Here is an 18,572-nt window from a genome sequence, read left to right on the forward strand (position 1 = left end):
GCAGACTCCACACAGAAGGTGCTCCATCCAAGAATCGAATGGGAGAACCCTTTGGTGTGAGGTGGCAATGCTACCACTGCACCACTGCAGCATTTTTAAACATGTCAAATAAAGTTAAATATTTCCTTTCTGTATATCAGGCTATTATTTCTTAATATCAGGCATCAGAAAATAGCACATGCAAAAACATTAAGACCATAACGCTTATGATGCTTCTATATGACCATTTCTTTCAAAGTACATCTGAGCAGAAGAATTATTATGACATTCAGATGCTGTACTTTTTGTGATGAATGACTACACCATTTAACCAAGCAAAAAAAATCATGGGACATTTAAGGTGAGCTGGTTTTAATTAAGTAGAAAAAAAATTATATGTTAGCAAAATAGTGTTTGGCTCTTGATTACAAGAATACATTAACTGTGCTTAAAGAATATAGCATTATACTGTGCAAAGATCTAAGTGTTCCATACAGAAAGTACTTTGCTCTAGATATGATTAAATAGACAGAATGGTAGACAGATAGATTACGTTGCTTTGAGTATTGCACCTTTGTACAGCTGAATTATTACAGCTTCCAGATGGCACGGATTGCACAGTTAAACAGCATTTAAAGTCCAGCACAGCACTGGACCTTCGGATGCTTTTCTTCATTCCACCTAAAAAACCATCAGCCCCCTCCTCCAGTGAGTCTATACCTACTTGTTCCCTTGTCGGTCGACAGTGTGGCTGCTGACTCAGGCAATATTCAACCAGAGAAGCTACTGTCCATGCAGCATGAAGACTGCTTGATGCTGACCATCAGCCTTCAATGAAGCCCAAATGGCATCTCAAGGGCTCAAAGGAGATCAAAGATATCAATCGTTAGAGCCACCCACTGAATGGCTTGCCACTATCCAATCAGAGGACCTACAAGGAAGCCCTCATTAGTATGGACCGACAGCTGTTTCTAAAAGGTATTAATCCCACCCAGAGGTGGATGATGTAAGCAACCACATCAATAAAGGCCAAGCTCTACCTTTCCAATGTGCAGAAGTTTTAGGATGCATGCACTACAAAAGGCTACCACCAATGCCAAGCCCAGACTGTAGAGTTGGCTGCACTGTTCTGCTGTGCCTTTACTTGTATGGTGGAGAGTGGCCAACTGACCCACACCCCCACCTTTGGAAGGGCAAGCTGGCATCTGCCTCTCAGTCCTATCTCCCCCAGCCCTCGTCTCATCCAGTGAATAAACTGCTACTTGAACTAGTGCAAGTCTGTGTTACAGATATTACAAATGTCTTACTCACCCACTAGCAGTCTGCAAACAGTTAAAAGTGCATGTTCAGCAGTCCTCAAGTTATCATTTAATTGTAATACAGTATTTATTCCAGTAAAGTAAAACATTGCCATAGCAGTACTGTGAGCAAATATTACAGTTCTAGTACAGCCTAGTTCTGCAGCATACATGGATAAACCCCAGACTATAACAAAGGTGGCTCCAGTTTACTAGCTGTTTGAGCACCTCCTGGATTAGGCATGCGGTAGAGCAATGACGGTGCTTAGCTAGTTTACCTTACCTGTTGACTTCTAACACCATTAACATATACAGTGTTCACAGATATCCACAAATGTTTTTTAATGTGACTGCCATCTAATGGAAGTGAGATAATTTGATATGCATTCCCCAAACTGGATTCCCTTTGATTATATTCAAGCAAATACCATTCTTATCAATAAAAAGAGATGAAAATTACTTTCACGTGAAAAAAAAAAAAAAAAATCAGTAAAGGCTTTTTTGCAAGGGGGCACACCTCCTGTAACCCCCGAGGAAAGAGTCCCCTTCAGCACCCAGTTTATATATACCAGCTCCATAGTTACATAATAGCAGAGAAAAGTATAACCTTAATCATCAATGAAGTTGGTTTTGTGTGGTTTTTATCTGCACAAATGGTATTCACTTAAATATGGTTTGGCATATCAACTGAATCTTCTCTCTCCAAATTAGTGAAGTAATGCAATACCAATTAAATAATATCAGTGTGCACTACAATGATGAATAATTAGAAGTTATGTACCTACCATAACGTTCCATGTTAGTTGTCTTCTCTCGCCTTCTTTCTTGCTGGATGGGTTCGGAGCCGATCCTCGGCTCCGACTCGACACTTGCTAAGCTCAAAAGTCACTTCCACCAGCTCGAGGCAGCCCCATATCCCATGATGCAAGGCGGAGATTACCCAGATCTCGTTTGGTAGTTAGAGGGAAAAATACCTACTATCTTCCCCCAAGGGAAGAAGAACAACTAACCTGAGAAAAAAAAACTGAAAGGGGAACCAGGTAACTAAGTGCAGAGCTAACTGGTGTCCAAGGGAGAAATCTCCCAGAGAAGAGGATAGTACAAGGTTTGTCCAGGCTAGGGGGACAGGAGGGAGGGACGCAAGAAAGAAGGCGAGAGAAGACAACTAACATGGAACGTTATGGTAGGTACATAGCTTCTAAATGTTAAGTTGTCAATCTTGCCTTCATTCTTGCTGGATGGGACCGCGTCCCTAGCACCTCTATCCTGGGTGGCTCAATGGAACAGACTCTTGAGAACTGTGGAACCAAAACTCGCCCTGTCCCTGGAGGCCAAATCCAATTTGTAATTTGAGACGAATGTATGAGGAGTGAGTGGCCCAAGTGGCTGCTGCACAAATAGTGTCTAATGGTAGTCTAGCCTGAAAGGCTGTAGATGTGGCTAGGCCTCTAGTAGAATGAGCCTTTGGTATTGAGATCAGCTGTTTGCCCCTAAGCTGATAAATATAAGAAATAGTGGAAGACAGCCATCTGGATAAGGTCACCTTAGAAACGGGGAGACCTTTCTTATTTTCAGCATAAGAAAGAAAAAGCTGATCAGACTTTCTAGATTGCTTTGTTCTGTCCAAGTAATATCTGAGTTGGCGATGAACATCTAGGCAATGCAATTTTTGTTCTGCCCTGTCAGAGTAATTGGGAAAAAATACTGGAAGATCAATAGATTGGTTTAAATTTATCTTAGAAACAACCTTGGGCAAAAAGGATGGATTAGTTCTCAAAGATACTCTATTCTTGTGGAAGACCAAGTAAGGGGGACGAACACAGAGAGCATGAAGTTCAGACACCCTTCTAGCCGAAGTAATAGCGACTAGAAAGAGTGTCTTCCAAGAGAGAAGTTCAACGAGCATGTAGCAGCCGGTTCAAAGGGGGGAAGTATTAAGGATGCCAGCACTAAATTTAGATCCCACTGTGGTGGAGGATCCCTAACAGGTGGTTTAGGTAGGAAGATCCCTCTGAGAAAGGTTTTGCAAAGTTTGTGAGACATAATGTTCTGGTCTGCAAATCCGACATGAAAATTCGAGATTGCTGCCGGCTGGACTTTAACTGTGGAAGAAGAAGAACCAGAGTGAAAATTTTCAGCTAGGAAGTCCAAAACTGACTGAATAGGAGCAGTAAAGGGATCTATGTTCTTAGACCTTGCCCAAAAGGAAAAACGTTGCCATTTGCTAGAGTAAATCCTTCTGGTAAAGGACTTTAGAGAAGCTACTATGATATTCCTAACGGGATTAGAGATCATAGGAAGCCTGGCTAAGGAAGGAAGTAGAGCAACCAAGCAGTGAGGTTGAGGGAACGAATGGACTGGTGCAGTTGACCCGACTGGTGGGTCAGAAGATCTGGAACTGGGTCCAGATGCCAAGGCTGCACTATGAGATGTCGATGAAGGAACGGGAACCAAATTTGTCGAGGCCAGTAAGGAGCAATGAGAATCAGCTTGGCTCTCAAGTCGGTAGCTTTCTGAAGTACTTGAGGAATCAACGGAAAAGGGGGAAAAGCATACAGAAGCCCCCGGGGCCAATCCTGGGTTAGAGCGTCTCTGGGGGGATGGCCTGGAAGTGGAAAGAGAGAGAAGAAGTCTGGGCATTTGCTGTTTTGGGGTGTAGCAAAAAGGTCGCAGCAAGGAGGGCCCCACTTCTGAAAAATCTCTTCCGCTATAGATTGTTTGAGAGACCACTCGTGAGGCATGAGTATAGCTCTGCTCAACCTGTCCGCTATGATATTGGTTTTCCCGGGGATATGTGTTGCTATCAGAAACCGCTGAGAGGAGATCGCCCATTTCCAAAGTCTGAGAGCTTCTCGACACAGAGGATAGGACTTGGCCCCGCCCTGTTTGTTGATATACCATACTACGGACATGTGAACTGCGATAGTTCCTAAAGGAAGAAAGTCGTTGAGGGCTTGCAACGTTAAAAGCACTGCTCTCATCTCTAGGACATTTATATACAGGTGGTATTTGAACGGTTGCCACGTGCCATGGACCATCCTGCCCTGATAATGCCCCCCCCCACCAGATCAGGGAGGCATCCGGTGACAGTGGCTACGGGGCGGGGACAAATGGTCTGCCCTGATGGACTGGGGAAGAAATTCACCAGGATAGGTGGCTCTTGCAGATCTGTGTGACAAGGATCTTGTGACGCATGGGCAACTGCTGGAAGGACCATTGGGTAAACAACATCCACTGTAGGAGACGCATGTAAAAGCGGGCCAGAGGAAGAAGTGTGATGGCAGCTGCCATTAGGCCTAACACTTTCAGGACCAACCTGGCTTGTAACTTTTTGCTGAATAGGATGATCCGAACATGATTTTGGATATCCAGGATTCTTTGATTTGTTAGATTTGCTGACATCCGAGTAGTGTCTAGATCTGCGCCTATAAAGGTAACAGATTGGCAAGGCGATAAGGAAGACTTTTCAAAGTTGACAGAAATCCCTAACTGGTTGCAGAGACGTAGAGTGTAATCCCTGGCCTGGAGAAGTTGATGCCTGGTGGTGGCTGTGAGGAGCCAGTCGTCTAGGTATGGAAACACCTGGAATCCCTGACGTCTCAGGTGAGCCGTGACCACTGCCATGCATTTGGTGAACACTCTGGGGGCTGTGGTGAGACCAAAGGGCAGGGCTCTGAATTGAAAATGACTGGTCCCCAGCCAAAAGCGGAGAAACCTTCTGGAGCGTCTGTGGATTTTTATGTGATAGTACGCATCCTGGAGGTCTATAGAGCACATCCAGTTGTCTTTGCCCAGAAAGGGCAAAATCGATTGAAGTGTGATCATCCGAAAACTCGTCTTTTGACAGACTTGTTTAGTCTGCTGAGGTCTAATATTGGTCTCCAGTCTCCTGTCTTTTTGGGGACCAAAAAGAACCTTGAGTAGATTCCGGATTCTAAATGGCCTGCTGGAACTGGCTGGATGGCCCTTTTCTCTAGAAGTTTTGAAACCTCTAGCTTTGCAATTTCCCTTAGACCGGGTGGAACGTCTGGAAGGGATCCTTTTTGAGGGAAGGGGCTTTTCTCAAAAGGTATTTTGTAACCCTCAGATATGACTGACTGTACCCATTTGTCTTGAGAAAGGGAAAGCCAGGCTTCTGGGTACAGTGACAATCTCCCCCCGACTGCCTCCAAGGGTGGGCAGTCAGGCAACACCTCAGGGATGCTGGAAGGGCTTGTCAGAGAGAGGCTCTCTGCTGCCCTGGTTCTGCGGACCCCCTCTGCCCCTAGGGCGGCATCTGTTATTACCCCCTCTGCCTCTGGGGGTAAACTGACCACGTGCATCAGGCGTGACTCCTTGAGATTTTCGGAACCACATTTTCCCTCCCTTCTGACCTTTGGGGTAAGGCCTTGAAGGGGTGGAGAAACGGACTCGTACGGCAGAAAGAGTCTTGCCGTCTTGCTCGCACCTGGTAAAAGTGTCCTTCACCTGAGGTCCAAACAAAGTTGTCCCATCGAAGGGAGAGTTTGTGAAGGACGCCTTAAAGGGGTCTGCAAAATTGCAAAGTCACATCCAGGACTGGCGTCTGAGAGCCACTCCTGTGCCTGCAGCTCTACTCGCTCCATCGGCTGCATAAGAAATGAGCCGCATGGAGGAGTTAGTTATGGAATTTAGGATTCCCAGCTGAGAGGCAATCTTCTCTTGAGCCCCAGCAGCTGATGGATCCTGTACCACCTCACCCTCTTTGAAGTCGGGTGAAGTGAAATAGATAATTCAGCGAACGCATAACAAAGGTCGCGGAGGAAAACATCCGCTTACCATACCTGTCCATGGTCCTAGACTCCTTGTTAGGAGGATGGACGATGCACGGAAGGATCTGCAAGTTCCTTTTTGGTGGCGGCCACCACCACCATGGCATCAACCGGAACACCTTTGGTGAGAAACTGTTTTTCAGTGGGAGCCATGATAAATTTAGAAGGCCTCCTGGGGACAGGATCCACGGAATCAGGAGATGCCCACGCCTTTCGAACTATCACGTCCATGAGGGGGTCGAAAGGCGGAGAAACCCAGGAGGTGGAGGGTCGAGATCCAAAAGCCTCCAGGTATACCAACTCATCCTCGGAGGGGTTAATGGAGGGCCAGTTCCCCCTCTGTTTCAGGAGTTCAAGAATGTCTGAAAAGGAGACATCCTCAGAGGGGGATCTTGGGGACCCCTCCGACTCATCTAAGTCGGTATCTGATGTTGTAGACTCAGGAGTCTAAATGCTTCCTCTTGCAAGTCCTCTTACGCGGGGGTTCCCCCTGAAGGATCAGGAGAAACCTCGGAAGAGGAAGGTATTCCCAATGGGGAAACCTGGGGCGATGGATCTCTGGGTCTGGGAGCAAGAGAGTGGGAAGAGATATCTACAGGCACTGAAGAGGGAGGAGCTAAAGGACCGACTGTTGACTCAGCTCGGGGGCTAGTACACTCCTCATCACCTCGAAGGCTCCCCTCCCGGGGAGGACCAAGAGCTCCCACTCCGAGGAAACAGGAATCCCCGGCCCCACCGAAAGGGAAGGCTCCGAAGCAGCTGTCGGTGCCGAGCTTACCAAAGCCGAAACTCCAAGGGGGAGAACGGGTCGGACAAGGGTCCGATGCCACTCGCCTCGGAACCGACAAAGGAAGCCCGACGACGGATCCCTCCAAGGGCGGTCTCAAGGAGGAGATAGGAGTCGAAGGCGACAGAGCCGAAGGAGTGGTATCGGCTCCGAAGCACCAACAGTCACAGTTCCAATAAGCTCCGGCTCCGAGCTCTGAAGGAGAGTCGAAGGAGGAATTTCTGGAGGGTGTGGAATAGCGGTCGTCTGCTGAGATGGGCTATGAAGCATATGGGCCAGTGCCTGTGATTTCAGCAGTCTACTCACCACTCTCTCCAAGTCATGGTCTGAGAGTCTGGAAGTCCTTGAGGATCGGCTCCGATGGCTCCGCTCCGAAAGTAAGGGAGAGACCGGAGCCAAAAGAATAGGCTCCAGCGATGGAGATCTGGATCTCTTTCTCGACGGAGCCATCGGAGCCAAAGAACCTTCGGTTCCAGTTGGAGCCGACAACTTGTCGGCTCCGAGCTGGGTCAGAGATGTGTCGGCTCCAGCCGGAGCCGACACAGGCATGGAAGCAAGAGTATCGAACCTTCAGAGAAGGAAGGATCGGCTCCAGCCAGAGCCGATCTCGACTCCGAGGGAGTCGGAGCCAAGGCTGAAGGCTTGGACACTGAAGCCTGGGCCTTGGGAGACTTTGAGGGATTCCCCGAGCTGGACGTAGCCGGGGAGCTCTCAGGCTTTAATAAGCCCCTGAGAATAAGTTTATTTTTACGTTCCTGCAGGACTCTCTGGCTGAAGGAGTGACAAATAGCACAGGAGTCCTGCAGGTGTAGAGGTCCCAGGCAATAAATACAAGAAGTGTGACCGTCTGTCAGAGACATCTTCTGACAGCACGAGTCACACTTCTTGAAGCCTGAGACCCTAGCTTCTTTGGACATGACTAAGTCCCTAATACACACACACTACACAGTCAGTCCAAAAATTAAACTAAATTAACAAAATCAAGTACAGGGAAAAAACACACAGACACACCCAAACAAACCCTGACAGGAAAAATATAGGAGGGGTAAGGACCTAAGGCCCGACTAGCAAAAATAAAGAATAAAGGGAACTGGATACTAACGGGAATGGGGCTAAGTGAATCGGGAAGTTAATAAAGTAATATATATATAAAAATAAAGTACTGGAGTGGACTAAAGTCTCAGAAATATAGTTAGAAAAATTCACTTACCAGGAGCTGGTAAAAAGTTACCTCATGAGCGAAGCGGCAAACGAGATCTGGGTAATCTCCGCCTTGCATCATGGGATATGGGGCTGCCTCGAGCTGGTGGAAGTGACTTTTGAGCTTAGCAAGTGCCGAGTCAGAGCCGAGGATCGGCTCCGAACCCATCCAGCAAGAATGAAGGCGAGATTGACAACTTAACATCAATGTTTTATGACATTTGGCTGGTTTTCCAGCACTTGATAATAACCCAATACTGAAATATGTAAAAGTAAGTAATGTCTTTCGGCTTTTCCAGGTTAGGCGTCACCACAGCAGAACGCCGGTCCGCTTATGATTGGCAGTAGATTTTTGCAGTGCTGAGGTGCCAGCCTGACGCCCAACCTTCAAAGAAGGCACACCCACACACACTCGCACCTACCTGCATGTCTTGAAACATCACTCAACTGTGGGGAGGACATGCAGACTCCACACAAAAGGCGCTTCAGCCGAGAATCAAGCTGGAGAACCTCTTGCTGTGAGGTGGCAACGCTAACCGCTGCACCACCAAGGCTCCGAAGCAAACAAAAAAGACTAAAAAGTGGAAGACAATTTAGGTTACAGCACAGTCCTCAGCTATTATGTTCCTATTATACTAAGTGTATATTTTAGAACTTTCACACAAATAACACTTAAAAATGGTTTACATAATTTAACAGATTGTGATATCAATAAAAACTCACCTCTGCTCTTTGTTCATATACTTCTGGTTGATTAGGCTCTAGACTAATTACTCTGCTCAATTCGAACAACGCAAGTTCAGCATTCTTGATATCCTTTAAATATAAAAGGAAAGCCAAAGGACATGAAAACAACTGAAAGCTTTACCTGACCTTTCAGTAGTTAAATGACTTGGTACAAAAATACTACTTTTCACTAACAATTCTTCCAAAATACACATCTATATTGTCACTAATCTTTATGCTTAAAGGATTACTTTTTTGCCTTTTGCATTCATTGCACCACTAAACTCCAGGCCCTACTTGCCAAAAGCAATCCATCTAGTTTCCTAGTTTTGTACAATAGTGAATGGTTTCTCAACATGATCCACTGTCAGATGGGTCATCTGGAAGAAAGAAATCTCAACACTTCTCTGTGTAATATCTTGGACCTCCTGCAGTGGAGGCCCATGGGATATATGCAAATGGCCCCTTACAGGCATACCAGTGCTTCAGCTACATGGCTTCTCAATGCCCGTGACTTTTTGCTTTTTAAGTCATTTGGGTACATTCGGGCTAACAGTGGGGTTTGGTTTCATTGGCCTGAATGCTCTAAAATACTTAAAACAAAGTTATGGGCATTCAAAAGCCATATAACTGAAACAGTGGTCTGTCAATAAAAGGTCATCTGCAAATATCCCATGGGCCTCCACTACATGATGTTTAAGGTATTGCACAATGAAGTCTCTTGCCTGGCTGGGTCTTTCTTACAATTTATATTGAATAGTTTGCCTGTGTGATCCTTTTAGCCTTTAGTTTGAAAAAAAGAAATCTTGAGACACTTGTCACTAGATAATAACATAAGACTTAGCCGCTTCAGTAGTGTAGAGGAATAAAGCTCTGACTATGGCCCAGGTAATGTGGATGGGATTAGCAGGGAGGGATGGTAGTGCCCTTATGGGGGGGGGGGTCATCAATGACACTCCCAAAGGGGAGGTGTGGTCCAAATAGAGAAGTTGTCCTTAAAAATATAGTGATGAATGCGGGGGAGGGAAAGTTGGCAATCACTTAAATCCTTGGTAAGAAGATGGGATAGCAGGCCTCCACCCTCCAGGATGTCCTTTGGTTCCTAGCTGGCCCCATAAATTCAGGAATTAGATCATGGGTTAATTGCAGTGCCGGTAGACCCAGCATAGAATGTTAAGTCAATGGGAAGGCTGCTAGAATGACAGTGTGTGTGTGTGTGTGGGGGGGGGGGGTAGCCCTCAGTTTGTCATAATACCAGAGTCAAGATTTTGCACGTCAGCTGCTGTCGCTGGCTGATGTCAGGTCATCTGAGCTATAAAAGGAGAGAAGGTGATGCCATTACCTCAGTTTTTCTTGCCTTAACCAACCAAAGATGTCCAATTTTAATAATTAGTAGTAGTCCTGGGGTCAGAGACCCCCACAGAAATGTGTTTCTCTCTAAGAAAAGCAGATATCAGGGGAAGGAGGGAGACTGCAGCAGTGAACACACTCTAACATCTACATTTATGGTGAGTGTACACAACTGTACTATGTTCTTAGTGTTTCACTGCTGCAGTCCTAACCACTGGGAAGATTTCCAAACCTGAGGAGAAGGGTGGAAGATTAACAGAAACCTAAGAGTGGGTGAGCATGCCCTGCAGAATTGCAGAGGAAAACCCAGCCCTAGCTTTTGAGAGTAGGTTCAGATGGTAATATTTGGTGAAGGTGCGGACTGAAGTCCATGTGGCAGCTTTCAGGATATCCTTGGTGGGTGCCCCTCTAAGGAATATTGTGGAAGTAGAGGTTGCCCTAGTGGAATGGGTTCTGATGGTCCTAGGGAGTGGTTTTCCATGTAAGGAGTAGCAAAACTGGATGCAGTGTGCAATCCATTTGGAAATGGTCTGTTTGGATATTGGTTTCCACTGTGCCCCTGTTTTAAAGCTGACCAAGAGCTGGTCAGTTTTCCTGAATGTCTTTGTACGATCCAGATAAAATCTGAATTGCCTATGCACATCCAAAGAATGCAGTATCCTTTCCCCCTTGTTCTGAGGTGTGTTTGGCAGTGGGATATCCACATCACATATTAATTAGTTGGCAAATACTAATTGGCTTGTAGTGATGTGGGTAGAGTGAATCCTGTAGCTTGTGTACAGTGAGCTTTGAAGGTGTTTTGTACTCTAGATCAGCCATGCAGTGAATACTCAAGAGTTCAAATCACAATTGTTTTATTTCTTTTGTTAGCTTAGTTAGTCAGGGTGAGCAGGCAGCATGTCAGCAGAGGAGTATGGAAAGCTGACAAGGAGCCAGCTGGCGCAGATGTGCCAGGATAGGGGACTGGTAAATGGAAACTTGACTAAGGCAGACCTGACTGCAGCCTTGGTTACAGCTGCATCAGAAAATAGCAACCAGGAGGACAATCAGACTGGCAGCAGAGATATAATTCCCTCAGAGAATGGACAGCTCAACCTTTCTGCAATGAACTTAAAAATCCAGCTGGAGCTAAAGAGACTTGAGTTGGAGGCCAGGCGTTTGGAAGCAGAAGCAGCTGAGAGACTGAGGAGTCTACAGGCTGAGGAGAACGAGAAACTGTTCAGTCTGGAAGATGAGGAAAAGGGAAGGCAGAGGCAGCATGAGAAGGAGATGCTGACTCTTCACCAGAGTCATGGAGGTAATGAGGAAGGGAGTAACTGGACCCCAGAAGCACAAAAGGTCCGTAAATTTCTTCTGCAGTTTAAAGAGGGGGATAATTTTGATAGTTTCATTCATATGTTTGAGAGGGTATGTAAACAGTATGAAGCTGACCAAGGGCTCAGGGTACGGTTCCTGACCCCCTTACTCCATGGTAAAGCTGTAACTGTTGTTTCTAAAATGTCTAATGTTGCATGTTTTGATTATACTGCTGTAAAGAAATGTCTTTCAGAACTGTTTAAGCTAACACCTGAAACATATAGGAAAAAGTTTCATGAGCATAGCCGCAAGGCAGATGAAAGTGTGTGTGAATATGTTGCTGAATTGAGCACTTATTTCCATAGGTGGGTGAGTGGATGTCAGGTCACCACTTTTGAAGGGCTGGCAGACCTTTTGGTGAGGGAACAAGCCCTTAGCACTTTGCCTGTGGACATGAGGATCTGCTTAGCTGATACACAATGTGGCACTTCAGATGAGCTGGGGAAGAAGGGAGACCTATACCTGGCAGGCAGGGCAGGCCTGCAAAGGAAGGGGACCCCCAGTACTTCTCATGGGTCTGAAGGAACCTATAGTAGGCAGCACAGCACAGACTGCCCCAACAGCATCTGCCAGTAGCAGGGGAAGCCACTAGTCCAGGTACACGTCAAGGAGCTAGGGTTAAATGTTTTGAATGCAACCAGTGGGGCCATGTGGCATACAGGTGTCCACGGAGGCAAGGTGGGAAACCAAAAGTGAGGGAGCCAGTAAGTGAGAATGACAAAATGCCAATAGTAGGTTGTCTTGAGACAACAGGGGTACTAAACTACAATCCTGTAGATGTCCTGAGAGGGAAGGATTTGGATGAGGCAGTACCATGTGCTTATGCAGTTACACGCGGTCAAGCTAGGAGACAAGCATGTGTGTCTGGTAGCCTGGGGGAGACCCAGACAGACTGCATACTTGCAGCCAGTACTGGTGAGGTGGTTACTTCAGGGAGGGAGGTACCCTGTAGCAGTGAGCCTGAAAGTAAGCCACAGCTGCTTGTGTGTACTGATGGTCCCTTGAATAGAGTGACTGCAAAGGTAGAGGTGAGTAGTAGTACCCAGGCTGACAGTGAGGTACCACTGTCAGAGGATGCCAGACTTCCTGTGGAAGGGGAGCTGGGAAGGGTTACAAGGAGGGAGTTGAGATAGGCTCAAGCTCTCAGACCCCACAATGCAAGGCCTGAGGCGGGTAGCTAGGGAGGCACTTGATTCTCAAGGAAAGAGGGAATCTGTATACTGGGACAAAGGGTTACTATACAGAGAGTGGACCCCTGAGGGAGGGCTAGAAGGTGAGAGAGTACTGCAGTTGGTAGTACCTACAGCCTACCATCTGGCGCTTTTAGCCATAGCCCATGACATTCCCTTTGCAGGTCATATGGGCATAAAACGTACAAAGAGGCGTATTATGCAGAACTTCTATTGGCCTGGGATTTCCAGAGATGTAACAGGGTACTGCAGGACCTGTGAGCAGTGCCAAAAGGTAAGCAAGGCAGGAGACAAGGTGAGAGCTCCTTTGATGCCTTTGCCTGTGATTGAGAAGCCATTTCAGAGGTTAAATATGGATATTGTGGGTTCTCTGAGTACCCCAAGTTCTACAGGGAAAAAGTATATCCTAGTGGTAGTGGATTATGCTATACGATACCCTGAGTCAGTGGCTTTGTCCTCCATTGAGGCAGAGAATGTGGCAAATGCTTTGTTAGAGATTTTCAGCAGGGTAGGTTTCCCAAAAGAAATATTGACTGACAGAGGTGCCAGTTTCATGTAAGAGCTGCTGGCTTGTCTGTGGAAGTCCTGTGGGGTGAAGCACATGAAGACCACCCCCTACCATCCCCAGACAAATGGTCTTGTTGAGAGGTTAAACTCTACAATCAAGTCCATGCTACCGGCATTTGCAGATCAGTTTAAGAGGGAGTGGGACAAATATTTGTCTCATCTGTTGTTTGCTTACAGAGAAGTTCCCCAGGAATTCACAGGTTTTTCACCCTTTGAGTTGCTGTATGGGCATAGGATGAGGGGACCTCTAGATTTAATTTGAGATGTGTGGGAAGGTGAGTGCGAGTCTCACAAGGAGTCTGTTGTGGCATATGTCCTAAACCTCAGGAAAAGGCTCAGGGAACTCATGGGCTTGGCCCAGGAAAACCTGGCAGAAGCCCAACAACAGAAAAAGGTGTGGTGTGACAGGAATGCTCGAGCTAGAGTATGTGCTGTGGGGCAGCAGGCAATGGTTCTCATTCCTGTCAGACGCAACAAACTGCAAGCAGCTTATGAGGGACCGTACAAGGTGGTAAGAAAGGTAAGTGAAATCTTAAAATGATACGGAGGCCCTTGTGCTGAGCATTTGCAGTGGATTGTAGGAGGAGTCTGAGGGAGATCTGGGGACTGATCTCCTCAGTGTGGCTCGGGCTGACACCTCAGTGGAAGGGGTACCAATATCCCAGCAGATATATCCTACCCAGGTTCGAGAAATCCAAGCAGTGTTGCAGGAATTTAGGGACATGTTCAATGGGAAACCAGGGTGCACCCACCTGGTGCAGCACCAGGTGGATACAGGACCCCAAAGGCCTATTAGGCAGGCCCCTTATAGGGTGCCTGAGAGTCAGACAGACCCTGAGGGAGAAGGTAAAGGAGATGTTGGAATTAGGGGTGATTCAAGAGTCCAACAGTCCCTGGGCCTCCCCAGTGTTGCTGGTGCCAAAGAAGGACGGCAGCACTAGGTTATGTGTGGACTACAGGAAATTAAATAGTCACACAGAGTCAGATGCTTACCCCATGCCTAGGACAGATGAGGCCCTAGAGCAGCTGGGTGGGGCTAAGTATCTTACAACCACTGATCTACCAAGGGTTACTGGCAGGTGCCCTTGACTCCCAGTGCTAGAGAGAAGTCTGCCTTTGTGACTTCTTTCGGCTTGTATGAGTTCACAAAGATGCCCTTTGGGATGAAGAATGCCCCAGTGACTTTCCAGAGGCTGGTAGATCATATCCTAGTAGGAGCCGGAGGGTTTGCCCTTGCTTACCTAGATGATATTGCCATCTACAGCCATTCCTGGCCAGAGTACCTGCAGCATGTCTGGGAGGTGCTGGGCAGACTACATAGAGCAGGGTTGACCATTAAGCAGAGTAATGTCAGGTGGGTATGGCAGAGGTCTCCTACCTAGGACACAGAGTGGGGAGTGGTAAGATAAGGCCAGAACCTGCCAAAGTGGAAGCCATTCAGGCATGGCCTGCACCTGTTACTAAAAAGCAGGTGAGGGCATTTTTAGGGGCAGCAGGGTACTACAGAAAGTTAGTTCCCAGTTACAGTACCATAGCTGCTCCCCTCACAAACCTGACAAGGAAGAACAGGCAAGATAAAGTAGTGTGGACCCCAGCATGCGAGCAGGCATTCCAGAAGCTAAAAGAAGCTTTGGGAGGACCACCTGTGTTAGCCAGTCCAGATTACAGCACAGAATATGTTCTGCAGGTGGATGTTTCGAACCATGGTGTGAGGGCTGTACTTAGCCAGATTTCTTCAGAGGGAGAAGAGCACCCAGTGGTTTACCTCAGTCATAGGTTCCAACCCAGGGAGGAATGCTACACAGCTGTAGAAAAGGAATGTCTAGCCATAGTGTGGGCACTGCAAAAACTTCAGCCTCATCTGTATGGTAGAAAATTCACTGTTATGACAGATGACAACCCTCTAACATGGTTAAACAGAGCCAGTCAGCAAAATGTCAAGTTGCTAAGATTGAGCCTGGGGTTGCAAGCATATGATTTGCCAGTGCAGCACCACAGTGGGAGTGGCAATGCCAATGCAGATGGGCTCTCAAGACAGGGAATGGGGAGAGGTACACTCAGACAGACCTAACCCTCTCAAGCGTTTCTCAAGTGTTACTTGAAAAAATAGTGTGAGTTCTCCGGGGGGGTGGGGGGTGAAGATTGGTAGAGAAGGGTGAAGGCTGCCAGCTTAGCCAGATAGAATTGTGCAGATAATTCTGGGCATTTGTAAATATAAATGTAAACTACAGGCTTGTTGTCCAAAATGTAAAGAAATGCTGTTACAAAAATGTGGCAACAGTGCTCTCTACTGACCCAGTACAAGCACGTGGTGACCCTTTCAAGTGGACAATGGTGCCGAAAAGTCTAGATGAAGAAATTCTTTCTATTGTTCTAACCAAGAGTTAAATGCTAGATTTGAACATGCAAGTGTATTTTTATTGCTCTGTTCCTGACCAGCTGCAAGATAACAAAAGGGAGATGTTAAGAATGTAACTGTAGTTAATGTGTAGCCTGGGAAAACCAGGAAAGTGTAAAAGATGATGTAATGTTTTAGCAGAACTGCAGTTTTAATTTAAACAGTGAGAACCAGAGATTATTAAGCATTTTTGTCTGACTATCCAACTCACAGCACTGCCTGTGTAAGTAAGTTACTTTAGAAGTATGTTTTCTTGTAGCAATAGCTAAGAATTAGATAGTTTAGACCAAGTGTTTTTCTGTGATGTCAGAACTGTACTACTGATTTATTTTAAGTATTTCTGTGTGATCTCTGAACTCTTGACTAGCACTGATTGTGTAGTAGAAAATATTGTCTTGTGGTTTTAATTATTTAATATTAAATATTTTAAAACCTTTTACCTGTGGCTGGTTTGTGTAAAGATAATTTAAGGTCTTTAGAGTACTTGTATGCAAGTGACTTAGTAAACATGGAAGTCTCGGTGTGGTATTTGCTTTCCACAGGCGAGACAGTTATTGACTTTTTCGGACATTGATTATTGCAAGAAAAAGGAAGGATCCCCAACGGGGTACTTAGCTTTAGACATTTTCAGCTGAAGTTCAAAACCTGGAAACAGCTGATTGGCACTGTTGCAAATTGTTTCTACTATGGGCTCCACGGCAAGAAAGACTGAGGTAATGGTGTTGCCTGCTCTCCTTTCATAGCTTGGACGACCTGATGTCAGCCAGCAAGTGACAGCAGCTGATGCACAAAACCTTGACTCTGGTATTTGGACTGACTGTGGGCTACCACTGCATTGATAAAGTATAGTTGTGTATACTTACCATAAATGTAGATGTTAGAGTGTATTCACTGTTGCAGTCATTACATTTGGGGTAATCTGCTGGTAGATTGCCCTCAGTCGGCCTGAATAACAAAGTCTTGGGTCCTGCGTCGGTTGCTGTCTCCTCCTTCCATGATGTCAGGGGTATAAAACATGCAGCAGATGCCATTTTATTCAGTTTTTCTTGCCCCAGATGTCAGGTGCCCCTCCAAATGGGGAGCAAAAATATATATGTAACTAAACAGTAAATAAATAATTGCACTTTTAGAAACAAACTTTACCTTCAACTAAAAGCAAATACACCACAAAGGCTTTTGAGTATAGTGAAGGAAAGAAAAGGTACAGAAAGGGGGATGCTGGGTGGGTAACCTGGACTGCAACAGTGAATACACTCGAACATCTACATTTATGGTAAGCGTACACAACTGTACTATGTTCTTCGTGTTTCACACTGTTGCAGTCATTACATTTGGGTAGAATCCCAAAGCTAAGGATGAGAGGATGGAACTAAACAGCATTAGGAGCGGCTATAAGGGCCTGCAGGACTGCAGTGGCAAAGCCTGCCCTGGATTTGGAGAAGAGAGGTAAATGATAATGCTTTGTGAAGGTATGAACAGAGCTCCAAGTAGCAGCTTCCAGAATGTCTTTGGCTGGGACCCCTCTGAGAAAAGCCGCTGAAGTAGAGGCAGCCCTGGTGGAATGTGATCTGATCTCCTTGAGCACCGGTTTACCATGGTGCAAACAGCAGAAACGAATGCAGTGGCTTATCCATTAGTCTGCTTTGATATAGCCTTCCCCTCTGACCCTGCAGCAAATGCTACCAATAGTTGCTCAGACTTTCTTAGAGATTTGGTCCTATTTAAGTAGGATCTCAGTTGCCTGTGTACATCCAATGAATGCAGAATCCACTCCCTCTTGTTCTGCAGATCTGGGTAAAATGTTGGCAGATGAATGGTCTGGTTAAGAGCCACACTGGATACCACCTTAGGCATAAAAGAAGGACTGGTCCTGAGGGACACCCTGTCCGGGTAAAATATAATAAAAGGCTCCACTGCCATGAGAGCCTGTAGTTCTGAAACCCTTCTTGCTGAAGTGACTGCCAAAAGGAAAGCTGTTTTCCAAGACAGAAATTTTATATCCGCAGTAGTTGCTGGTTCAAAAGGAGGCAGGGTGAGTCTTTCCAGCACAAAATTGAGGTCCCATGCAGGAGTTGGTGCTCTTCTGGGTGGCATTAAGTTTCTGACCCCTCTAAGACACTGTTTAAGCAGTGGATGAGAAAATAGTGGAGGTTCTGTGTTCTAATGAGCCAAGATGGCAGAGGCATGGATTTTTATAGAAGAATAAAATCTGAGGAATATTGGACTTTACTGTGTCTGTTCCTTGTGCTTGGTTCCAAGCACAGAATCTCTTCCATTTATCAGCATAAGATTTTCTAGTACTAGGCCTTCTAACTTCCAAAATGACATCCATCACAGATTTACTGAGAGGTGTTGTTTGAATAATTAGTTGATTAGCCATGCTGCAAGATTCAGAGTTTGGAGCTGAGTGTGCAGAATTTGACAGTTCTGCTGAGACAGTAGATGAGTTATTTGAGGCAAGTACCATGGAGAAAGGTGAGACATATTCCTTAGAAGCAGGTACCAGTGCTGGCGAGGCCAGTCCAGAGCAATTAGGATCATTTTTGCATTTTCCTGTCTGACTTTTAGTAAGACCTTGGAGAGTAGAGGCAGAGGGGGAAAGGCACAGACTGACAGGTTTTTCCAGCTGAAGGATAGAGCATCCACTTTCCATGCTTTTTTGTGATGAGTTCTTGTGCAGAATTTGTCCAACTGATAATTTTGGGGAAAGGTAAATAGATCTATGTCTGGGATCCCCCATTTCTGTGTTAACATGCTGAAGATTTGTGGATCCAATTTCCATTCGTGCGGGTCCATAAGATTTCTGCTTAGGTCGTCTGCCAGAGTATTTTGCTTTCCTGGCAGGAAATGAGCTTGAAGATGTATTTGGTAAGTCAAAGTTGTGTTCCACAAAGCCATGGGGGGGTAGGAATTTTCCCCCTTTTTTTTTTT

General features: G+C 46.1%; 1 protein-coding gene across 1 annotated transcript in view; it reads right to left on the reverse strand.

Annotated features, from left to right (window-relative positions):
• Positions 1-18,572, reverse strand: part of TTC13 (tetratricopeptide repeat domain 13) — a gene marked incomplete in the record, with an annotated part of 1,979,199 nt that overhangs the window by 1,465,249 nt on the left and 495,378 nt on the right. Inside the window, 1 exon segment of the mRNA XM_044063689.1 lies at positions 8,778-8,870. Coding sequence (XP_043919624.1) covers positions 8,778-8,870 — 93 coding nt within the window.

The sequence above is a fragment of the Protopterus annectens genome, chromosome 1.part0 (assembly GCF_019279795.1).
Source record: "Protopterus annectens isolate FY-2018-M chromosome 1.part0, PAN1.0, whole genome shotgun sequence".
NCBI lineage: Eukaryota > Metazoa > Chordata > Ceratodontiformes > Protopteridae > Protopterus > Protopterus annectens.